The sequence below is a fragment of the Callithrix jacchus genome, chromosome 13 (genome assembly GCF_049354715.1).
Source record: "Callithrix jacchus isolate 240 chromosome 13, calJac240_pri, whole genome shotgun sequence".
Taxonomy (NCBI): Eukaryota; Metazoa; Chordata; class Mammalia; order Primates; family Cebidae; genus Callithrix; species Callithrix jacchus.
This window is the reverse complement of record NC_133514.1, coordinates 38684515-38708504: the sequence shown is the minus strand read 5'-3', so window position 1 is coordinate 38708504 and position 23990 is coordinate 38684515. Positions and strand designations below refer to the sequence as shown.

General features: G+C 53.7%; 1 protein-coding gene and 1 long non-coding RNA gene across 2 annotated transcripts in view; one reads left to right on the top strand and one right to left on the bottom strand.

Annotated features, from left to right (window-relative positions):
• ADGRA2 (adhesion G protein-coupled receptor A2) overlaps positions 1–13602 on the bottom strand; it is a 45485-nt gene extending 31883 nt beyond the window's left edge. Inside the window, exon 1 of the mRNA XM_002807488.6 lies at positions 12936–13602. Within this exon, the coding sequence (XP_002807534.4) occupies positions 12936–13201 (266 nt within the window). The 5' untranslated portion in view covers positions 13202–13602. The remainder of the gene's footprint in view (positions 1–12935) is intronic.
• On the top strand, positions 7989–10608 carry LOC128929430 (uncharacterized). Its single transcript, XR_008475944.2, has 2 exons — positions 7989–8214; positions 10396–10608. It is a non-coding gene; the product is annotated as an uncharacterized LOC128929430 (long non-coding RNA).
• Positions 13603–23990: the final 10388 nt, after the last annotated feature.

Sequence of the window (23990 nt, the reverse complement as noted above, 5' to 3'; positions counted from 1 at the left end):
TGCAACAGCACAATCTCGGCTCACTGCAACGTCTGCCTCCTGGGTTCAAGTGATTCTCCTGTCTCAGCCTCATGAGTAGCTGGGATTACAGGCACTTGTCACCATACTCAGGTAATTTTTGTATTTTTAGTAGAGACTGGGTTTCACCATGTTGACCAGGCTGGTCTCGAACTCCTGACTTCAGGTGATCGACCTGGCCTCCCAAAGTGCTGGGATTATAGGTGTGAGCCACCATGCCCAGCCCATTTTAAATTTTCTAGTAGCCCCATTTTAAAAGTTTAAAAGTTGGGCCAGGCGTGGTGGCTCACGCCTGTAAATCCCAGCCCTTTGGGAAGCCAAGGTGGGCTGATCACCTGAGGTCAGGAGTTCGAGACAAGCCTGACCAACATGGTGAAACCCTGTCTGCACTAATAATACAAAAAAATTAGCTGGGTGTGGTGGCGGGCACCTGTAATTCCAGCTACTTGGGAGGCTGAGCCAGGAGAATTGCTTGAACCCGAGTGGTGGAGGTTGCAGTGAGCTGAGAAAGCGCCACAGCGCTCCAGCCTGGGCGACAAGAGCAGAAACTCAGTTTCAAAAAAAAAAAAGCTTAAAAGTTCATTTTGAGAATATATTTTATTTAGGCCTGGTGCAGTGGCTCATGCCTGTAATCCCAGTGCTTTGGAAGGCTGAGGTGGGAGGATTGCTTGAGGCCAAGAGCTCAAGACCAGTCTGGGCAACATAGCAAGACCCTGTCTCTACAAAAAATAAAAAAACAAGTAGCCAGAGGTGGTGGCCTGTTGTCATAGCTACTTGGGAGGATAAGGCAAGAGGATCCCTCGAGTCCAGGAGTTTGAGGCTGCAGTGGGCTGTATTGCACCACTGCACTCCAGCCTGGGTGACAGAGCGAGACCCTGTTTCTAAAACTATATGTGTGTGTGTGTGTGTGTTATACACACACATATATGTATATATACATATATACATACATATATTATAAAATCTACCTCAATGTATCCAAAAGGTTATCACTTCAATATGTAATCAATATAAAGTGATTAATGAGACATTTTCCTTTTGATTTGGTAGAAAGTCTTAGGATTCTGGCATGTATTCTGCTGCTCTATTCTCTGCCAACACATCTCAGTTCAGACCAGCCGAGGGCCAAGGACACTTGTGTCCGTGTGCAGGCGGGAGCAGAGCGACAGATCAGGGACCAGCCCCAGAGGAGGGCAAGGACGAGTCTCCGGCCCAAAATAGCTTATCTCTGAGTCCAGCTCCCATTCCTCCCCAGCGGCCCTGAGCCCAGACTTCACGCAAGCCTGGACGGTCGGCCTCTGTCTCTCTCTCTCTTTCTTTCTCTTCCCTCCACCCCACCCCTCTTTCTGAGGCAGCCTCTGTGTGTGCTGGGAGGCACGAGCTGAGCTGAGGTGGGGGCAGCTGTAGCCCACGCTTCCGGCTTGCCTAGCCCGGCACCAACTCCAGCCCTGACAGCCTTGAAATGAGATATTTTCTTGCTGCAGAGAACATGGTCCTGATGCTCCACTCTCTGACCCACTCGCAGATGCAGGCAGCAGGCAAAGGCCTTTTCATCCTTCTCCTCAAGGGGCCCCCTTCTTGCTGTATTTCCAGCTCTTAGAAAGACCTTAGGCAGATTGCCGTGTGATTAGAGACCCCAGATACTCAGCATTGTAGCTTTTGGCCTTAACAACCTGGAGAAGTCTGAAGAAGTTTACTCTAGACCTAGATTATCCAGAGAGGGGCCTCCACTGAGCTTGCTGGTTCTGTTCTCCAGAGGGTGCCTTGTGGTGGGTTTCTCTGGGGAGAGGAGGGCAGGCACTTTTACACAGATAGTGCAGGAGTTTGGTGTTTTTTTGTTTTTTTTTTTTAAAGAGAGACAGATCTTGCTCTACTACCCAGGCTAGACTACAGTGGCGTCATCACAAATCACTGCAGCCTCCACCTCTTGAGCTCAGGCAATACTCTCACCTTGGCCTCCCCAGAAGCTGGGACTATAGGCATAAGCCATCATGACCAGCTAATTAAAAAAAAAAAAAGGAAATGTGGCCGGGCACGGTGACTCACACCTGTAATCCCAGCACTTTGGGAGGCTGGGGCCGGTGGATCACTTGAGGCCAGGAGTTTGAGACTAGGCTGGCCAACGTGGTACAATCCTATCTCTACTAAAAACATAAAAATTAGCTGGGCATGGTGGCGTACACCTGTAATCCCAGCTACTCTGGAGGCTGAGTCAGGATAATTACTTGAACCTGGGAGGCAGAGGTTGCAGTGAGCCGAGATGGTGACAGTATACTCCATCCTGGGTGACAGGGCAAGACTCTGTCTCAAAGAAAAAAAAGTTTTTCTAGAGACGGGGATCTCACTATGTTACCCAGGCTAGTCTTGAACTTCTAAACTCAAGCAATCCACTCGCCTCAGCCTCTCCAAGTGCTGGGATTACAGGGATGAGCCACTGCGCCTGGCTGGGTCTGGCATTTTTATGGGCAGGTAGGAAGCTGGGCGTTACAGCACTGCTGATGGGGATGAACACACACACACACACACACACACACGGCTTCATCCAATGGGCAGAAAAATGTTCCCACCACTCTAGGCTGTCCCCTGGGAGGAAAGCAGGCAGAGTGGCCACAATTGGGCAGGGAAGGAGGGAGCCTTGACCCCACAGCTCCATCCAGCACAGACACAGGACCAGCCTCAGCCCTCTTCAACTCCCAAGACAGACGCCTCCTCAGCCTGCTCCATCCTCTGGCCCTAAAACCTCACGGGGGCCAGCCAGGTGGGTTTCCTGCCCAGCCACATAAGCTGGGCCCCAGAGCCCTGGCTGGTCTGGCCAGGCTTCTTCAGCTTCTTTCTTCCCTCCCTCCCACACCTCCTCCTACTCCTAATGTCAAGCTTTTCACAGGAAGGAGGGCCAGTCCCTGGAGTCTCCTGTTCTCTACTCCAGAGTTTGAAAACTGGTCAGAGAGAGGGGGCACACCGAGTCCATTCCAGAACTCTCTCCCAGCTGGGGTCCTATTTTGGGGGAGAGAAGCAAGCAGAGTTCCTATTAATGAGGCTAGAGGCCAAGGGAGCAAGCGGCTGGCGTCTACAGAGAGGCCCTGTGGGCTCTGCGCAGCCACAGGAATGTACCAGATACCACCCTGACATCAAAGATGACCCTGCAGGAGTCACATGGGCACATCTCCGGGGGGCACAGTGCCAGCACATGCCTGAACTAAATGTTTCTCACATGTACAGGGACAGTCATACGTGTCAGCCCCCTGCCAACCACATAGATCCAAGGAGCTCTTCTCTGGACTTGGGGGAACCCATGCTCTCCAGGGAGTCAGATCCTGGAGCCTCCGTAGATTCAGGCCATCCTAGGTTCCTAGAGGTTCCTAGACTCTGGGAGGCCCCCATCTCCAACACTTGCCACTGGCAGCTTGGCCGTGTCCTAGGGAAACCATAAGAGAGCGGGTAGGGGGCAGTCGGCTTGCTGATGTCAAAAACCCCTGGAGCTTGAACCCCCACTGAAATCACACCTCTCGGCCTCCCTTGCAGGCGCTATGCCTTTGAGCATTTCCAGGGCCCCAAAAGACGCCTAAAACCTGAAAAAGAAGCACTGCCTCTAAAATATAGATGCTGCAAAGGCGGAAATTAGCAAATGAGTAATGACATAATTACCCAAGGTCATACTATGTCATTAGCAATAATTATTATGTTCGATGACGGATGTGGGTACATTTTAGTATGGTTGCTACGACAGTAGGGCCTCCAAAAGTGAGGCTGCCTGCCTGCACAGGCCCTGCTTCAACACACAGCATCAGGCGAAAGGCTGGCCTATGGCTTCCATTCCTCTGAGGCTGCCTTCACATGCATTTAGCCTGACTGCAAGGGAGGTAAATGTTGGTGAGGACTTGTAAGGTGTCCTGCCCACTCCTGCACTTCCCTGCCACCCTTCTGTGGGTTGGACACCTGTCTGGGCAGTCCTAAACACAGACTGGCAATGGAAGGAGGCCCAGGGAGGGGCTTTAGGGAGTTGGGTCTTGAGACTGCCCCTGAACTCAGCCCGGAAGCTGGGCTGTCCAGGCAGGGCTGGAGGCCAAGGCCATGAGAGAAAACAGACCTGCACTAAGTCCTGCTCCACCCTGCCTTCTCTCATAGGTCTGGTCTCTTTTCTCTAACCTACTCTCGTTACAAGGGCAGCCCAGCTTGGTGGTGAGCTGGGGGAACCAAGAAACTGGGGTTTGGATGGAAAGGCAATCTGTGGCTTTGGGATGAACTCTGGAGGCAGAAGCCTAAGAAAATGCTGGGTACAGTGGCTTACACCTGTAATCCCAGCACTTTGGGAGGACGAGGCAGGTGGATCACTTGAGGTCAAGAGTTCCAGACCAGCCTGGCCAACATGGTGAAACCCCATCTCTACTAAAAATACAAAAATTAGCCAGGCGTGGTGGCACATGCCTGTAATCCCAGCTACTAGGGAGGCTGAGATGGAAGAATCACTTGAACCTGGGAGATGGAGGTTGCAGTAAGCCAAGATTGTGCCACTGCACTCCAGCCTGGGTGACAGAGGGAGACTCTGTCTCAAAAAAGAAAAAGAAAAAGAAAATGGGCTATGGGTTTTTGTGGAGGGTAATCAGTATTCCTTGATGGGGATTTGGGAGTCATGGCATCCTGGCTTGAGCACAAGGAACACAGTCTGCTATAATCATCACACTTAGATATTCATTCATTCATTCATTCATTCATTGCTCAGACCTACCTAACAGCCACTGTGCACTCAGCCTTGTATAACAGGCTAGTCCTATACACAGAAAACATACATGGCATCTTTACAAACTTCTATTCATAAAAAGTGAAGATAGAATGTTCGTGTATGTGTGTGTCTGTATCCACCTGATTTGTGGAGGCTGGGATATTAACCCCAACAGACCTTAAACATTTTCTCCACATAATCTAAAAGCCCCCCAGTGGGAAGCCAAGCTTCTGGGTAATGAAAACGGACCTCTTTGAGGGGTGGTTGACGATGGAGGTGTCACTTCGTTGCCTAGGCTGGTCCTGAACTCCTCTTGCCTCCGCCTCTGGAATAGCTGGTATGCCACCACGCTGGTACCTGTCTCAGGAGACTGTAAGGACAGAAGGGCAGAGCCTGGGTCTCTTGCCTCCTGCCATGGGGTGAGGATTCTCTGTGGGCATTGGCTGAGTGATGGGGGCAGAGCTCAGGATGGAGGGGCTGTTCGGTCAACAGAGAGTTCACTGCTGAGCCTGGGTTTCGCCAAGCCACATGGTAGTTTCTTTCTACTTCCAGTTCCCTCTCTCTCCCCAACACCTAGGAGATAGCACCTATCCTTCTCTGAGTGAGCCTGGCTCCACAGTTCAGCCTTCTGGGACACCACACCCATAGGGGTCACACTGTCTGAAGCTACCTGAGGTGGTGCCAGAGAGGAAGAGGAAACAGTTGGAAGGGCGTTTTAGAGACCATGGGCTGCACATTTCCTGGGTCAGACTGATTTCAAATACTCCATGCAGTGCTTCTGTACGGGGACCCTGTGAGGACGTTTGTATTTGTTAGGCCATTTTGGGGTCGAGGGAGCCCCTTTCCCCTGGCTCATGTATCCACGTGGAGGAAAATGAATTAGGGCATCTGCCCTGCCCCATCCCCAGGGATGGCTCCTCTGATTGGTCAGTGTGCAAAGAGGCCCCAGGCCTTCCTGCCTGCAGAGCTGTTCAACGTGGGGCTCTCCCTGGGGGGGGAGGGGGGAGTGGGCCTTGGATGTCCCCTGGGTGCGTAGCTCTGACTAAACTCATTGCTGCTGAACCTCTAAGCCAGGTCTTCTAATCTAGCTTTTATCAGCAATAAAACCTGTATTCTGATCTGTCTGCCAACCTATATCTCGGCAACCCTCCTCAAGAGAAGACAGGAAGTATTATTTTTGGGGTTAGGCCCCTTTAAAATCCCAGTCCCACGTGTCTGCATTTTGATTAGAAAACTCCCTTGCCTTGGCCGGGCGGGGTGGCTCACGCCTATAATCCCAGCACTTTGGGAGGCCGAGGCGGGTGGATCACGAGGTCAAGAGATCGAGACCATCCTGATCAACATGGTGAAACCCCGTCTGTACTAAAAATACAAAAATTAGCTGGGCATGGTGGTACACGCCTGTAGTCCCAGCTACTCGGGAGGCTGAGGCAGGAGGATTACTTGAACCCAGGAGACGGAGGTTGCGGTGAGCCGAGATCGTGCCATTGCACTCCAGCCTGGGTAACAAGAGCGAAACTCCGTCTCAAAAATAAATAAATAAAATAAAGAAAATTCCCTTGCCATCAGCAGAGCAGGCAGGTGTGGCCTCCAGGACCCCTGCTGCCTGCAACAGTGTTTGGGACTGAGGGTGGTGAAGCTTTCAAAAGATCTGAGAAGCTTCGGAGTCCCCAGACCTCTCTGTTGTGCTTCCTCTCCCTTTCTCTTTCTACAGACGTGGCTGCCCTTGGTGGCTTTGTCTGGGTTCCCATCTGCACAGACTAACAGCAGAGGGGACCGGAGGCAGAAGCCCTGGGGTCTTGTTAGAGCTGCCTGGCTAAGAGTTGTGGTGTGTGTGTGTGTGTGTGTGTGTGTGAGAGAGAGAGAGAGAGAGTGACCATGGGCAGGTTGACCCCTCCCTGGGGGTAAACTGGAGACCCCACACCTTCTATCTGATGGCCTTTCCCATCCTGGACACTGAGTCTCCTGAAGCCTGAAGTCATAATTTCTGCCTCAACACACAATTCCCAGCAAGGCTAGGAGCCCTGGCATGGGGAGGGAGGAGGTGAGGGAGGAGGGGGGGGCAGGAGGGGAGGGAGGAGAGGCAGGAGGGGAGGGAGGAGGGGAGGGAGGAGGGGAGGCAGGAGGAGAGGCAGGAGGAGAGGCAGGTGGGGCCTCAGATCTTCCCTTTCCAGCTGGGAGATGTCTGGCCCCTCTGTTGAGGCTGGAACTCCCTGCCCAGGACTTTCCCTGGGGCTCTCCCTGGGAGAGAACCTGTCCATTGCTTGCTCTTCTGTGACAGATGGGGTTCTGGGGCCTCACCTGGCCCCATCCATCCTGCACACCCTCCTGGTTCCCAGGCAAGGGCTGGGAGGCTGGGAGGGTCCTGGGAGCCTGGGAGAGTCCTGGGAGGCTGCCGGTGTGAGCTACACTCCATGGCTTCTCTGCCCCCTCCCCCTCATAACCCAGTCCTGAAAGCAAAGGAATGTTCTGGAGTTTGGGAAGGATGGGGGCCCTGGGGGAGGGAGGAAGGGGAGGAGGCAGCTTCGTCCTGTCAGTGTCTGAGCTGTAAATAGAACAGAGCGGCTGGGCTGGGGGAATGAAAATAAACAGCCCCTCTGAGCAGCCCTTCCTAGCGGTTACCGGATCTTCCTTCTGGTCCCCCAGCCCGGGCCATTTCCCTCCTCTCCCCACCCCTGCTCTCTGGCTGCTCCCAGGGAGGCTGGGGCAGCCTCTACCTCTGGCGTGATGGGGAAGCTATCGGTGTCTGGGTCCAGGCTGTGTGGCCTCCAGGAACTCTCCTCCCCTCTCTGGGCTTTGCTGAGGGGAGCAGCCAGAGCCTCCATGGGGTGGAAGGACAGCAATCAACTCAGAGGTGGCTGGAAATTATTCTTCATCAGTAAAGGGTTCTTCTCCCAATGACTCCCATGTGGGATAAACTTAGAAACACTCTCTTTCTTTAAAAACATGACCCCACATTGAAGGGTCAATTTATGGTTAGGTTCAAATTACACTGGTTTGCCGCTGCCTTTGGGGGAAATTCTCAGACTCCCCCCTAGGATGAGGGGTTGCTACTCCCCCTCCCTAATCACAGAGGGGAGAGCCATGGTAGCCAGCAGGAGGGGACTTTGGTGGCTTCAGGAGTGACTGGGTTTATGCATTCGCAGGAGTGACTCTGGCCGATAACCCATTTGCTGGTCTCAGACCCACTGGGGGCGGAGTCACAAGCATCCCCTTTGGAGCCAACATGATGGCCTCAGCAGCGTTTTTCATTCCACTAGTGAGCCCCAGAGAGCTCTGACCTCTGTTCCAGTGTTCTCCCTAGGATGGGACCCTGACTCTAGCGTCCTGCAGAAGAGAGAGCCCTCAGGGGAGGGGCCTCCAGGCCCCAGAGGACAGAGGGAGGAATCCCCAGGTCCTGAGCTAGCGACCTCCAGCTTCTCCAATGGGAATCCAGGAGAGACTGAGGTTTCTGCTGGGCCCATCCCTTTGAACAGGTGAGGTCCCGGAGCCCAGGCGGGAGTGCTGCAGCTGAGACCTGTACCCCTGGGTGGGGAGGCGAGTGAGTGCTGCAGCCTCCGGGCTTGCCCTGGCCTTCTCTGTCTCTGTCTTCTTCCCTCTCGTCTTTCCTTCGTTTTCTTCACTCTTTCCCCCTCCCCCTCTTCTCTCACAAAAGCTCTCTGTACACAGCCACTTCCTCTGGCTGCTGTCTCTGCGCCCAGACCTTATGAGAACCATATGGGGGAAAGCTGGTGGAAGAGAAGGGGGTGGGGGCGCCGGCCTGGGCCCGCCCCTCCACCAGCATCCTGGTCCTGCCCTCGGGCCATGTGCACGATGCTTGGCAGGCTTTGCCCACATTCCCCTAACTGGATCCCGGTGTCTGTAGCAAGGGGTCCTGAAGTGAGTCCCAGCCGGCATCCGGAGGTCCAGAGGGAGACCAGTGCCCAAGAACCACTTCCATGAGGCCCATTTTCCTCAACTTCCCCCACCAAGACCACCGAACTCCTAACAGAAGAACCCAGCTTGTGCTGGGCACACCTGCGACAGACAGAGTCTCCTCCCCTAGGTGGGCAGCCTGTGTGGTGGGCGCCCCCCGCCTCCCGGAATGGGAGGCTGAGCAGGCTGAAGAATTGCCTGTTCTGGGGAAATTCAAAGTGACCTCTCCTGGCCCAGCCTGGAATGTTCCCAGGTCAAAAGGGCTCAGATCCTGCTGGGAAGGAACCGGGTTTTTAAAGTCTTTTGTGTCTAATGAGTCCCAAATCCAGCCAGGTGAGCACCGAGGCCCTCACCTGGCAGGAATGCAATGCCCATCCTGGCACCAGCCCCTGCCGGCATCCTCCCTCTCCTGGCCTCAGTTTGCTCAGCTGTAAGACATGGGACTGGACTTCCTTATCGCTAAGACCCTTTGGAGCCCAGGCCATCTGGGACTTTATGACACTGGCTGGTATCCTCGGAGTGGCTGCTATCCTGGGAGGTCTTCACAGATCTCCTTCTGGAGTTATCTACAAACAGTCCTTTCCTGGAATTCCTTATCCTCAGCCCCCTTCCCCCTCACTCACTCACAGAGCCGAGAACCTCAGCCCTCAGCTGATAGTGAGCCCTGAGCTAATAGTGGGGCTCACAGTGGCCTGCACCTTCCTTCCACACCCAGGTTCTTCCTCTCACAGGCCACCCCCCCAAGGGACCTTTTCCCTGGGGGAGGCCCACAAAAGCTCCTGCTCTGTCTGTTCTGGAGCACGGGTGCCCAGAGCTGCCCTGCAGACTGGACCGGGAGCCTGGGGGGTGGGGTGGGACAGAGGGATCAGGAAGGAAGCCAAGAGCTCAGCTTTCCTGGAAAACTGGGAATGAAAATCCACCAGAGAAAAAAAAATGCAAAGGATGGGGGAGAAGGGGGGTGCAAAAACAGCAGGCAGAGTTGAGATAATGGGTGGAGGTGGCCGGAGGCTTTCGAGGTGGTAAACAGGACTGGGAACCGGTCACCTTCGACTGCAGGAAAGACTGTCGGAGCGCAGGAGGAGGCTCTCCATAGACAAGGACCCTGCCTTTGTGCCTGAACAGACCCCAGCACTCAGGCTCCCCAAGGGTCAATCCTGGGTCCCCTGGGCTCCATCTTGGAGGAAAAATAAGGGGTCCTCCATGGAATGTGGGGGAGATGGGGAGGGAGGATAGAGCCATAATGCAGCAATGAAGGGCTCCAGTCTTATTCGCACCAGGTGACACGCTAAAAGGTGAAAAGGAAAATCTTCATGGCAGAAAAATAATCAAGTATGAAGGAGGAGTTTGGAATCGAGGCTGGCCATTTGCATGTGGTGGTCTCAGCTCTTGTGCGTTTGCTGCCGGGCAAAAAAAGTGGCAGCTCCCTCCTTCCCAGATACAGGGGCTCAGAGAGCGATACCCCAAAGTTCAGGCACTTTGACACACTGAGAGACCTTGGGGGCCTGAGAACTTGGAGCTCAGAACTAAGATCCTGCTAACTTATCTTGTCCCCTGCGCCCCCAGGGCAGGGAGGGGGCACTTCCCCTGGAATTCCCTTACCTGATGGAGTAAAACTTCTCCCCAAAAGAAGGGCAATGGTCTTACTACCATATCCCTAGCAATCTCAGCAAATAACCAAGAAAGAGAAGAAGAGACAGGCGAGTCGTCACTACACCTAAACAGACTTCTCATCTACTCTTCAGGAGGGCAGCTTCGAGAGATCATCTGAGAGGTGTCATCCGAATAACCAGACGACCTTGGCTTCTGTGCAGCTCACCTTCTCCTGAGTCCCATCACCTGCCAGCCACCTCCCACCTCCTGGTCCATATATCTCTCTCCTGCAGAGAGAGCGTTTCAGCCTCATTGACTCCTGTGCACACGTGTGTGCGTAATAGTAATACATGAGTTATGCTTTACTTGTGTTAACTTGGGGTTTTTGTTGTTCTTAGAGGGCTGTCAGCTATAGCTCTTCCCGATGGGGAGGAGACGGATCATCCCCTTTCAGCCCCTACATAGACCTTCTCCTGTTCCTTCCCTCGAGATACATCCTGGGGTGGGCATGGGGGTGCTGGAGGGACTGAGCTTAAGGAAGGAACCCTTGCCCAGCTTCAGCTGAAGGAGAGCATGGGTTCTTTTTCTTTCCAAAGACAGCTAGTGGGGGGTGGGCGTGGGGGTGCCATGAGGATGAGGATTATGTGGATCCTGGCGGAAGAGCTAAGCAGTAAGTCTGTGACTGAGGATTCCATTACCCTCCAGGCTGAAGGTCCCTTGGACTCTCCAGGGCGTCCCTGGCCTTGCCCTGTCTGTGTCCCTGTGGGGAATCCAGAGCCAGGCTTGAAGGCTGCTCTTTAAAGGATATCCTGTCCTAAGCCAGTGGGTCAGTGGCCTGGGAGGGTTTGGGATGGGAGGGTGAACTAGGGGTCACCTTTGCTGCCACCCGGTTCTTATGCATTTTTACCAAGAGTTGGCCCCACTCTCTCCTTGAAGTGGTGTGGATGGGAATGAACCATGGCCTGATCATTTTAAGATGTACTGCAAAACCGACTTTCTATCCATCCCCTCTACCCCCCCTCCCCCAGCCATTTCCTTTTGCCTTTGATATGTTAGGATTCCCTAACCCTGACACAGAAACGCAGAGAATGCGCATCCCACAAATGTGCATAAGCAGACACTGGAGTGTGCACACATGCACGCCCAGATCTCAGTTCTGAATTATTATGCAGCTGGGACTCAAGGCAGACACGACCGACTATTCCTCAGAGCAAGCGTTTTTCTCCTCCAGAACTGAGTGGGCTGGGGAATGCCCAGGCCTGCCTGGACCCTCAGACCCCAGCGGACACTCAGAGAGAGCAGCCCTGAACAGCCACAGGTGCCTTTCCTGGCCACTTAGCCCTGAGCAGCCGGAGGCGGGAGCGAGCAAACACACCGCCTCCACCCCTAAGGCACACACAGGCACACACACATACACCCGGGCTGGGGAAAATGCAGGCCGGGCGGCCAGCGTCAGAGGTTGACCAGTTGTGTCCTGTCAGGAAGCGGGCAGTCTCTGAACTCACCCAACCAGAGGCGTTACTGTATTGTTCTGGACACAATCGAAAAGACTGGGCCAGCCGGGACTCCGGGCAAGGGGCGGTGGAGAAACGGTTGCCACTGGGGTTAGGAGGACAGGGAAAGGGAAGCGGCTCTTAGGCTCGATTTGGGACAGGAAAGGAAACGGCGGCCGCGGACGCCCGACCCTCAAGTCCACGGCGTGCGTGGAGCTGCGAGCACGTGGCCGGCGCAGGAAACCTCTGCGGCTGGGAGGGGTCGCCAATGCTCGCGCAGCTGCTGGAACTTGCGACCCCGTTGGAGGAGGCTTGGGGTCGGGTTGCGGCGCCACCGCGCTCGCTGCCAGCAAAGCAAGGGCGTACTGAGGCCCTGACTGAGAGAGAAGTCGCGGGATGAGGCCGGGGTGGGCGGCGGTGGGGGGATCCCGCTTCCCCAGCCTCTTTTCTTTCTTGGCAATCTTTGCGCGAAGTCAATCAAGAAACAGCCAGAGCTCGAGTTATTTCCGGGGGGGGGGCAAAGAAGAGGCAGGGACGCGGGACCCAGCACAGAGCTCACCGCACAAACGGCGCCGTGGGAGAGGGGCCCTAGAACTAGCGGGACGCCAGGGTCTCCCGCAGCCCAGAAGCGCCCGCATTCCAAGGGCCGACTTTCCCGAGCCCAGCCTCCCCTTGCTCTAAAGAGACCGGTGGGAAGCGGCGCTGGCATGGCAGGGGGTATGGATGGGATGACCCCAATGGGAGGGACAAGGCCAGGCGGGTAAATCCAGAGACTCCTCCAGCCGGATTCCGGACGCGTCCGCAGTGGTTAGGAACACAGCCCCGTCCTGGGCCACGGGTGTCCATCTTTCCTAAGCCTTCCCCGCTCTCACCTTTCTCAGGTCTTAAAGTCCGCAACCCTAGTCCAGTCTGGAACCCGGGGCGTGGGTGCCCTACAGGCGTGCACTCCATTTCACCTGTGCAGGTGAGTGGGCGCCTTCGGTGCCTCTATCAGGGGCGCGCCTGCCCCCCGCAGCCGCTTCCCGCCTCCGCACTCCAGGAGCCCCAGTCTCCCCGCTGCTCCTCCAACCCTCCCCTCCCGGCGCCTGAATCTCTGAAGTGGGGGTATCGCCCCCTTCCCCCTGCTCCCGCCCCTCTCGTCTCGCTGCCCCTAGTCCCCCGTCCCAGCTCGGGCCGAGCTGGCCTGATAGGGTACTCACAGGGTAACGGTGCCGTTAGGCAGAAGGCCAGGCTCGGGAGGCTCCGGGAGGTCTCCGCCACCACACACCACCCTCCTGCGTGCCGGGCCGGGGGCGCCGCCGCTCAGCCCCTTGGGCCGCTCCCCCGAGCACTTGCAGCTGCGGATGTGGAGCGGGCAGCCGGGCGCGCCCCGAGCCTCGGGCGCCAGGAGCAGGAGGAGCCACGGCAGCAGCGGCAGCAGCAGGCGCGCGGGCGCCCCCCGCATCCTGCGTCCCCCGGCGCCCATCAACCCATCTCCCCGCGGGGACCCACAGCGCTGGGGCCGGGCTGCGCGCCGGCCGGAGGGACCCAGGCGTGCGGGAGGCGTGCTTAGCGGGGAGCCGGGGCGCCCGAGGACCGGGCGGGGGGCCCTGGGCGGAGGCGAGCCCGGGGGTCCCCACCGCCGCGCCCCGGGGGCATCTCCGGCGAGCGCCCCGGCGGGGAGGACGCTGGCGCAGCTGTCAGCTCAGCGCGGGCGGCCCCCGGCGGCGCGGCCCGAGTCTCAGCGCCCGGCCCTCGGCCCGGTGGAGGCCCGGCCCCTCCGCGTCGCCTGCTTGCTGGGCGCTGGGCTGGGACCTAGCGGATCGCGCCGGGCTTCTGCTGCCGCCGCCGCTGCCGCCGCTCCGTGCCATGGATGGAGGCAGCTCCGCGCCGCGCCGCTCCCGCCGCCGGCCCCCGCCCTCCCGGGCCTTCCGCGGGGCCCTAGCGCCGTCTGACTAGCGGCCAGGCCGAGGCCCTCGGCCGAGTGGGGGCGGGCCAGCTGGCTCCAGGACCCTGCGTCCCCGCGCCCGCCCCGAACCAAAACACTCCTCTCCCGCTCATCCCCGTCCCCGGGCCCATCTTAGACCTCTGAGCCTGCCACCACGACCTTCCACAAAACCTCCCTCGCCTGTGCTGGTGCAGCCTGCACCCCCAGGCTGCTGGGGCCCTCCTGGACCCGCGGGCTTGGGCAGAGACATCTGGGTGCCCTGTTTTGGGTTGAACTTGGTGCTCTGCTCTGAGGTTTCCCTTGGCTCCTGACGCGATGGTCAGTCTGGAAGTTGGCTCTCACTCTCCCTCCAGCTCCGGTGAAGGCCGCCGCAGGAGGTTGGCAGCCAAGACGAAGGAGGCAGCAGACCCTCCTCCGCTGCAGTGACCTCGCTCAGCTGGGGTGCCTGTCCTTCGGCCAAGGAGAGGTCAAAGGCCAAGGCAGACAAGGCTGGATTGTGCCTCCTACATTTTCCACAAAGCTGTGTGTGAGTGTGTGTGCGTGCGTGTGTGTGTGAGAATGTATGCATGAGTGTGTGTGCATGTGTGTGACAGAATATGTGTGTGTGTGTGTGTGTGTGTGTGTGTACACGCGTTTTGGGAACAGTGAGTGGGAACAAGGGAACAGTAGATGAAGAGGAGCAGGGCTTTGCAGCAGGGTGTGGAAAGAGCACTGCGCAGGGATCTGGAGATCCCTATTCCAGACTTTGCTTTGCCTCTTATTACTGTCTGACCGTGGAGGCAGCCCCCAGCTTGCTGGCATAGCTGATCTCTGGGATTGAAATGGGGCTCTGCCTGGTCCCCAGTTTATTGTGGCATTAGAAGGAGAGAGTGTGGTGGGGAGGAGGAGCACGTGGTTTCCAAAGGCAGAGGACTGGTGGCCTTGGTAGGCATGACCTTGACAGCTAGTGGTGGGTATAAAGCTGTCTGCAGGCCCTGCAGTGGCTCACACCTGTAATCCCAGCACTTTTGGAGGCCAAGGCGGGCGGTTCACTTGAGGTGAGGAGTTTGAGATCAGCCTGGCCACCATGGTTAAACCCTGTCCTTACTAAAAATGCAAAAATTAGCTGGCTGTGGCGGCGGGCACCTGTAATCCCAGCTACTTGGGACGCTGAGGCACGAGAATCGTTTGAACCCAGGAGGTGTAGGTTGCAGTGAGCTTAGAACGTGCCACTAGACTGCAGCCTGGGTAACAAAGAAAGACTCCATCTCAAAAACAAACAAACACATAAATAAATAAAAATGAAAAAATAAAGCTGCCTGCAGTATACAGGAACCAAGGGTGGGGACAGGCAGGAAGAAGTGCAGCCCAGGGGTCTGTTTCCCCACAGAGGCTCACCTTTCTGCTGCTTCAGAGAGCTGCCAGGATGGGGCAGGACTCCTGTTCCCTCTTCTTCACTCCCTGATCCAAGCCATCCCCAAGGTGAGCGCTACCTTCTTTCTTGAGCTTAGCTCTGCAGGTGTGTGCGTGGACTTTTCCAGGGCCCCTGTGCCTGTCAGCCCAGTCTCCAGCGACTACATAGGGACGTGGCTTTTCTCCCGTGCCCGCTGGCATTGGCATTGGCGGCAGGCAGGGGGCCTAGACGTTGGCCTCTTCACTTTCCCTCCCTGGCTCCACAGATCTGTCCCAGTTGCAGGCTCTCGGGTTCCTTGAACTTTCAAAGATAAATAAATAGTGATTGCAAATGGAGGGAGGGAAAAGGGGAATGGACTCCCCCAGCGGGGGCCCTCGCAGGCGGCGGCCCAGGCTGCATTCCTCGGGAAAGAGCTGACGGCAGAGTCACAGCCCATAGGCAGGGCTGTGCAGCCGTCCTGTTCACAGGCGAGGAAGACTCTGAGATCTCTGGCCTGGGCCTTGTAGCTCTTCTGTGATTTCCTTTTGCTACATGAAGACATTCAAAATTTAAAGAGGAATTCTACTGGAACACCCACCCCTGGAGGCTGAACAGAGGCCAAAGGCCATTTAATGAGGCGAGGCTTCCCCACTGCTGGGAATGAGATATCTGGTGGAGACATTTACAAAACACTGGCTTGTCCTGAGGGTCACCACATTTGACTTCTTACCCACCCAGAGAGGTGATGAAGTGGGGGTTACTTTCTTTTTCTTTTCTTTTTCTTCTTCTTCTTTTATTTTTTTTTGAGATGGAGTCTTGCTCTATTGCTTGGGCTGGAGTGTGATCTTGGCAGTGGTGTGATCTTGGCTCACTGCAACTTCCACCTCCTGGGTTTAAGCAAGTCTCGACCTGCCTCAGTCTCCTGAGTAGCTGGCATTACAGGTTCCCACCACCACGCCTAGCTAACTTTTGTTTTTAGTAGAGACGGGGGTTTCACCATGTTGGTCAGGCTGGTCTCGAACTCCTGACCTTGTGATCTGCCTGCCTCAGCCTCCCAAAGTGCTGGGATTCCAGGCGTGAACCACCATGCCTGGCCATGAGCAAGTTTGTTTATTTTTTTGAGACGGAGTCTTGCTCTGTCGCCTAGACTGGAGTGCAGTGGTGTGATCTCAGCCCACTGCAACCTCTGCCTCCTGGGTTCAAGTGATTCTCCTGCCTCAGCCTCCTGAGTAGTTGGGATTATAGGTGCCCACCACCATGCCTGGCTGATTTTTGTATTTTTAGTAGAGACAGGGTTTCGCCATGTCGGCCAGGCTGGTCTGTCGACTTCGTGATCTTAGGGAACCCACCTGCCTTGGCCTCCCAAAGTGCTGGGATTATAGGAGTGAGCCACCGTGCCCTGCCATGAGCATGTTTTAATCATTTTTTTGTGTATACTTCTAGTATATAGTGCCCAGCTGTGGCTCCTATTTAAGTGCTCTCTTCTCTGAGCCACAGAGAACCTTTCCTCTGGGAAGCTTCCTGCAGATCTCTCCTTGGAGATTCAGGGAGGAGTAAATGAGTTGCCCACATCAAAATCTTTTTGTTTTGAGGTTTGTTTGAGATAGGAGAATGATTCAAATTTAGTTCCAGACCTCAGAAAATCTGCTAGGGAGCCTGACCAATTAAATATACCTCGATTGGCCGGGCGCGGTGGCTCACACCTGTAATCCCAGCACTTTGGGAGGCTGAGGAGGTTGGATCACGAGGTCAAGAGATCAAGACCAGCCTGGTCAACATGGTGAAACCCCGTCTCTACTAAAAATACAAAAATTAGCTGGGCATGGTGGTGCGCACCTGTAGTCCCAGCTACTTGGGAGGCTGAGGCGGGAGAATTGCTTGAACCCAGGAGGCGGAGGTTGCGGTGAGCCGAGATCGCGCCATTGTACTCCAGCCTGGGTAACGAGCGAAACTCTGTCTCAAACAAACAAACAAACAAAATATTTATATATACCTTGATTAAAGGTGATGAGCTCTTCACCAGTGGCCATCGCAGAGACAAGGCTGAATTAATTCCAACCAGAACAAGGGAGAGCAAACTTTCCAAAAGTGTCCATTTAATCTGGGCAAGTCTACCAGACTCTATAAGACCTTATTTCCCTAAGAGTCTAAGGGCTCATATCTGCCATCTCCCTCTCAAAAGAAGTTTGCCTTTGGCAGGAGCTAGCTGCTAGCTGATCTCTCTGAGACTGAGCGGACTGGAGCTACCACAGCAGGTACATGAGGAGAGCTGACGGCCTCTGAGTGCTTATTGCGTCCCAGGCGCTTGCTGAGTACATTTCATAAGAATTAGCTCATTTAGCCAGGCAGGGTGGCTCACACCTGTAATCCCAGCACTTTGGGAGGCTGAGGCAGGCGGATCACCTGAGGCCAGGATCACTTGAGACCAGCCTGGCCCAAAGGGTGAAACCTCGTCTCTACTAAAAATACAAAAATTAGCCGGGCATGGTGGCGGGCGCCTGTAATCCCAGCTACTCGGGAAGCTGAGGCAGGAGAATCACTTGAAACTGCAAGGCGGAGGCTGCAGTGAGCTGAGATTGCATCACTGCACTCCAGCCTGGGGGACAGAGTGAGACTCCATCAAAAAAAAAAAAAATCTCATTTAGTTCTCAAAACAGAATGAGGACGATTGCTTTTTTTTTTTTTTTATGAGTCACAGTTTCCTTCTTGTCCAGACTGGAGTGCAATGGCACTGTCTCGGCTCACTACAACCTCTGCCTCTTGGGTTCAAGTGATTCTCCTGCCTCAGCTTCCCAAATAGCTGGGATTACAGGCACCTGCCACCATGCCCGGCTATATATATATATATATATATGTATTTTTAGTATAGATGGGGTTTCACCATGTTGACCAGGCTGGTCTTGAACTCCTGACTTCAAGTGATCTGCCCGCCTCAGCCTCCCAAAATTTTGGGATTACAGGCGTGAGCCACTGCACCCAGCAGTTAGGATGATTGTTTTAACAGACAGGGAATCCAAAGAGTACCTCATCCAAGAATACATAGCTAGTAAGTAATAGAACCAAGATATGGAGGCCTGGAACCAGAGTTGAAATTTTTTTGAGATAGGGTTTTGATATGTTGCCCAGGCTGGAGTGCAGTGGTACCACCGTAGCTCACTGCAGCCTTGAACTCCCGGGCTCAAGTAATCCTCCCACTTTAGCCTTCTGAGTAACTGGGACCACAGGCATGTGCCACCATGCTTGGCCAATTTTTAAATTTTTTGTAGAAATGGGGTCTTGCTATGTTGCCCAGTCTGGTCTAAAACTTTCAGCCTCAAGTGATCCTTCTGCCTCAGGCCTCCCTAAATACTGGGATTACAAGCATGAGCCATGGTGCCTGGCCTAGAGACCAAATTTTAAACTGCTATACTGTGTCATTTCTAGGGAGGAGAAGAGCTCACAAAATTCTCCCAAGAGTTTCATTTCCCCTTGTGGTTGTTTTACTTTGATTTTCTGGCCTTGTGTGAGCCAAACCTTTAGAGATGTCCACTCTTAACCCAGAGCTGGTAGTAGAACCAGGACACACTTGGCTTTTTCCCTAATCCAGTCCAGGAACAGAGAAACTTCCTGAAGGAACTTCACTACTAAGCGTGGAGAAAGTAATGGGTGGATAAAGAATATACGCAGACTGCCAGGCACGGTGGCTCATGCCTGTAATCCCAGCACTTAGGGAGGCCAAGATGGACGGATCATGAGGTTGAGAGATCCAGACCATCCTGGCCAACCTGGTGCAACCCTGTCTCTACTAAAAAAAAATAAAGAAAGAAATATCTGGGCATGGTGGCATGCACCTGTAGTCCCAGCTACTCAGGAGGCTGAGGCAGGAGAATTGCTTGAACCCAGGAGGTGGAGGTCGCAGTGAGCTGAGATCACGCCACTGTACTCCAGCCTGGCAACAGAGCAAGACTGTCTCAAAAAAAAAGAATATACACAGACATAGACTATAAGCATGAGGAAGTGTCAGAGACGACAGCAGCTAACGAGCTTCCAGCACAAGGCCCTCTCTTCTGCAGTGTGTCAGAGGGTCCCACCCAGGCTGTTCACCTTTTTGTTTTTTTTAGGGGGGTTTGAGACAAGGTCTCACTCTGATATTCAGGCTGGAGTGCAGTTCTGTGACCATACCTCACAGCAGCCCTGAACTCCTGGGCTCCAGCAATCCTCCCACTTGGCCTCCTAAAGTGCTGGGATTGCAGGCATGAGCCACCGTGCCTGGCCTTACCTTTTAATACTAAGATTTTCTAATTTCCTTCTGTGCCTTGTTGTCCTTCAGATTTTAACAACCAGACGCAGGTCAACAGTGGTTGAGGTAATGGCCCATAATTGGCTTGAGAATGCAAACGTGGCATTTCTCCAGAGTTTCATTAGCACAGATTGACAAGGTGGACCCCCTGTCCCACTTCTTTCCCGGGGCTTCCTCTGAGCTCTTGTCCCTGCCCTGCTGAGCTGCTGGTTCTGTTGGTGCATTCATGCTGGTGTTCATGATGGAGGAAAGCCCATAAAGGAATGAATCAGAACCGGTGAATGCTATGCAGACAAATATTTAGGCGTGTGAGGGCTTCTCTTTGGTGATTCGATTCCACCACATACAAGGTACCTGAGTGTAATTCAGACATTCCTGCAGGAAAGGGTCATAATCTCTGTCTCTATTAAAGTCCAATTTATCCTTTAAGTGAAATCTACTCACAGTGTTGCAGATGGGGACTGCTTCCTGCACAATGAGCACAGCGGCTAAGAGCACGGACTCGGGTGGATTTGGCTTCTGGCCACTTTACTGATGTTTACTCATGTGACTTCGGGCAAGTCACTTGATTTACTCAGGTCTCAGTTTTCTCATCTGTGAAATGGGGAAAAATACAGTGCCTACTTAGATGATGATGATGGTGGCAGTTACATGTCTACGTGCTGAAATACAAACATATTTGAACTTTACTCCTGGTTCCTAACATAGAGACCCTCAAATTCTTGCAATTTCCTGAGTGATGAGAGTGTTTTTGGTTATTCATAACAAGTCTCTCTCCTTCATACTTAAGTTGATGCTAATGAGGTGACTTAGGGTGTGGCCCCTAGTTAGCCTTAGAATGGGGCTGGTCACCAGAAAGACCAAGTGATGAGAGGGTTGGAGCTTTAAGTCCCACACAGCCACCTCTGGGAGTGGGAGGTGAAACTGGAGATAGAGCTCTATAAAAACTATCGAACAGGCCTGGCGTGGTGGTTCACACCTGTAGCCCCAGCATTTTGGGAGGCCTAGGTGGGCGGATTGTCTGAGCCCAGGAGTTCAAGACCAGCCTGGGCAATGTGGCAAAACCTCATCTCTACAAAAAATAAAAAAATTCGCTGGGTGTGGTGGCACATGCCTGTAGTCCCAGCTACTGCGGAGGCTGAGGTGGAAGGATCATTTGGGCCCAGGAGTTCAAGGCTGCAGTGAGCTGTGATCGCACCACTGCACCAGCTTGCATGACAGAGGGAGACCCTAACTACGAAAAAAAAAATTTAATATTTTTTCTTTTTCTGAGATGGAATTTTGCTCTGTCGTCTAGGCAGAAGTGCAGTGACGTGATCTTGGCTCACTGCAAACTCTGCCTCCCAGGTTCAAGCAATTCTTCTGCCTCAGCCTCCCAAGTAGCTGGGACTACAGGCATGTGCCACCATGCCTGGCTAATTTTTAAAATATTTTTAGTAGAGATGGAGTTTCACCATGTTGGCCAGGCTGATCTCGAACTCCTGGCCTCAAGTGATCTGCCTGCCTCGGTCTCCCAAAGTGCTGGGATTACAGGCATGAGCCACAATGCCCAGCCTAAAAGTTTAAAAACTTTTGAACAATGAGACTGAATCTCTTTCAAAAGACTGAAAGAGCTTTTGGGTTGGTGAATGCATCATCAAGGTGCTGGGAGGGTGGCATGCCCAGAGCGGGCATGGAAGCTCTGTGTCCCATATCCTCCTCCCAATACCTTGCCCTCTGCCTCTTATCCACTTGACTGTTCCTGAGTTGTATCTTTCACAATAAACCAGTAAACATAAGTAAAGCATTTCCCCAAGTTCTATAGGCCATTCTAGCAAATTGTGTAACCTGGGGAGGGGGGTCACAGAAACCCCTGATTGATAGCCAGTCAATCAGAAGCCTGGGACTTGCTGATGGCATCTGAAGTGGGGGCCCTCTTGTTGGGCTTGCTACTATTTTTTTTAATTGGTACCTACTTAATTTTGTTTTATGTTAGAGTTTTGTTGTTTACATACTTGACTCTTCCACTAGATAAGGTCCCAGAAGAGGGAATTCTTTTATTTATTTCTGTGACTCCTAGCCTCTTTTAGTGCCCAGTAAATAATTGGAAACATTCATTGAACTCATTGAGCAAAGTGACACTGAAGTCTTAGTCATTTAGTTAAGCAAAATTTCTGAGCATCTACTATGTGCCAGATACTGTTTCAGGCACTGAAGACACAGCAGTGAACCAAAAGAAGGTCTGTGGTTTCATGAAACTAACATATAGCAGAGGGGGGACAAACAATATATAAATAAATGTGTAAATATGCATAAGCTAGGATAGGGGCAGTAAGATCACTGGAGCAAAATGAATCCGGGCAACAATTGAAGAGTGATGGGGAGAACTCTGACAAGGTGACCTTTGGGCAGAGTCCTGAAGGACTGACAGAGTGGGCCACATGGATTCTGGGGGACTGAGCATTGCATGTCGGGAACAGCAAGCGGCTGCAAGGTGGAGGAGTGAAGAGTTAAGGGAAGAGTTAAGGGGTGGTGTGGAGGGAGTAAGAGGGAGAGAAATAAGAGCTGGGGTCACAGTGCCTTCTGACCACACGTGGGTCCAGATTTCATAAGGTATTAAGACCACATTCACGAAGAATGTTATTTTGTGTGAAAAGAGGGCCCTGGAGGGTTTGAGATGAGGAATCATTGACTCCGAATTAGGCTTAACTGGCCTCTCATGGCCAGGCATGGTGGCTCACGCCTGTCATCCCAGCACTTTGGGAGGCCAAGGCAGGTTGATCACCTGAGGTCAGGAGTTTGAGACCAGCCTGGCCAACATGGTAAAACCCCACCTCTACTAAAAGTACAAAAGTTAGTCGGGCATGGTGGCAGGCACCTGTAATCCCAGCTACTCAGGAGGCTGTGGCAGGAGAATTGCTTGAACCCAGGAGACGGAGGTTGCAGTGAGCTGAGATCCCACCACCGTACTCCAGCCTGTGGCTGGCAACAGAGAAAGACTCCTTCGCAAAAAATAAATAAATAAATAAAAAAGTCCTCTCTGCTGCCTCTGTGGAGGTTCAGGAATGGTGAGGCCAGTGGAGTAGCAGGAGACAGCGAGGAGCTGCAGAGGCCAGTGGAGGCCTCTTGGGCAAAGGGGATGGGAAGCAGAGGCTGGATCCCGGAGGTGGCCTGCAGGTGGAGTCCCACGGGATTTTCCAACGCATGAAATGAAGGGTGCCATAAACATTGGTCAAGAATGTTCTCTTGGGTGTTCGGTGTGAACTGTGAGAAGGATGGAATAACTGTTTCCTAAGCTGGAGGATTACTTGGGAAGGATAAGATTTGGGCAGGAAATTAAAGAGTTTGACTTATTGCTCTGCTAGGCTCTGGGGATTTCATGGTAAACAAGAAAGACACAGTCACTGCCCTCGTGCAGTTGACAATCCAGGAGAGGCAGCTATTATTATTATTATTATTATTATTATTTTTAGAGACTTGCTCTGTCTCACAGGGTCTCACAGGCTAGAGTGCAGTGGTGTGATCATGGCTCACTGTAACCTTAAACTCCTGGGCTCAAGTGATCCTCCTGCCTCAGCCTTCTAAATAGCTCAGGCTTATAAGTACACCCCACCATATCCAGTTACTAAAAAAAATTTGTGTGTTGAAATGGGGCCACACTATGTTGCCCAGGCTGGTCTCAAACTCCTGACCTCAAGCAATCCTCCCACCTCAGCCTCCCAAAGGGCTGGCATTACAGGCACGAGCCACTGCACTTGGCCCTAAGAGGCAGTTATTGAGCAAACACAGACACACGTGACTATAATTCTACATTGTGTTGTGCTGTGAAAAAAAAGCGGGCATTAGAGAGGATGGGGCAGAGGCCCTCAGTTTCCATGAGGATCAGGAAAGGCCTCTCTGTGGAAGTAATGGCTAAACTGCCCTGAAAGATCAACAGGTGTTAGCCCCATGAAGAGAGCATCAGGGGCCGGGCACGTGGTCACCCCTGTAATCCCAGCACTTTGGGAGGCTGAGGTGGGCGGATCACCTGAAGTCAGGAGTTGGAGACCAGCCTGGCCAACATGGCAAAACCCTGTCTTTACTAAAAATTCAAAAGTTAGCTGGGCATGGTGGTGCGTGCCTGTAATTCCAGCTACTTGGGAGGCTGAAGCTGGAGAATCGCTTAAAGACTTGAGGTGGAGGTTGCAGTGAGCTGAGATCGTGCCACTGCACTCCAGCCTGGGCAACAGGGCAAGACTCTGTCTAAACAAATAAATAAATAAATATTTTTTTAAAAAGGAGCATCAGGGAACCTCCCCTAACTCTGGGCAGGACAGAGCTTGGCGCCTTAGACAGAGGCGAGATCTGCCTTGCTGGAAGAAGTAGAGGGGAGAAGGAGGGAGAGAGCTTGTGAGGGCTGGAGGCCTGTCCTCCACTCTCGCCTCCTCCTGTTCCTCCCCTGCTAGCTCCCAGGCTCCTTGGAGCTCAGGGGAAAGTGTGGCTCTCTCTTGCCCAGGGTCTTATGGATGGATCAGGACTCCAGAGGTTTGCAGCCTCATCAGGCCACAACAGGGAGGGGCTTTTGGGGGTTGCGGGGACCATGCCCATCCAGGCCTGGCTTCCCATCTGGTTTCAGGGCTCCTGGGGGCGTCTGTAACCCATGCCAGGCCCATGCAAGGGGCTGTGCCATCGCCAGCCTTTTTTCCCAGAGGCAGCCA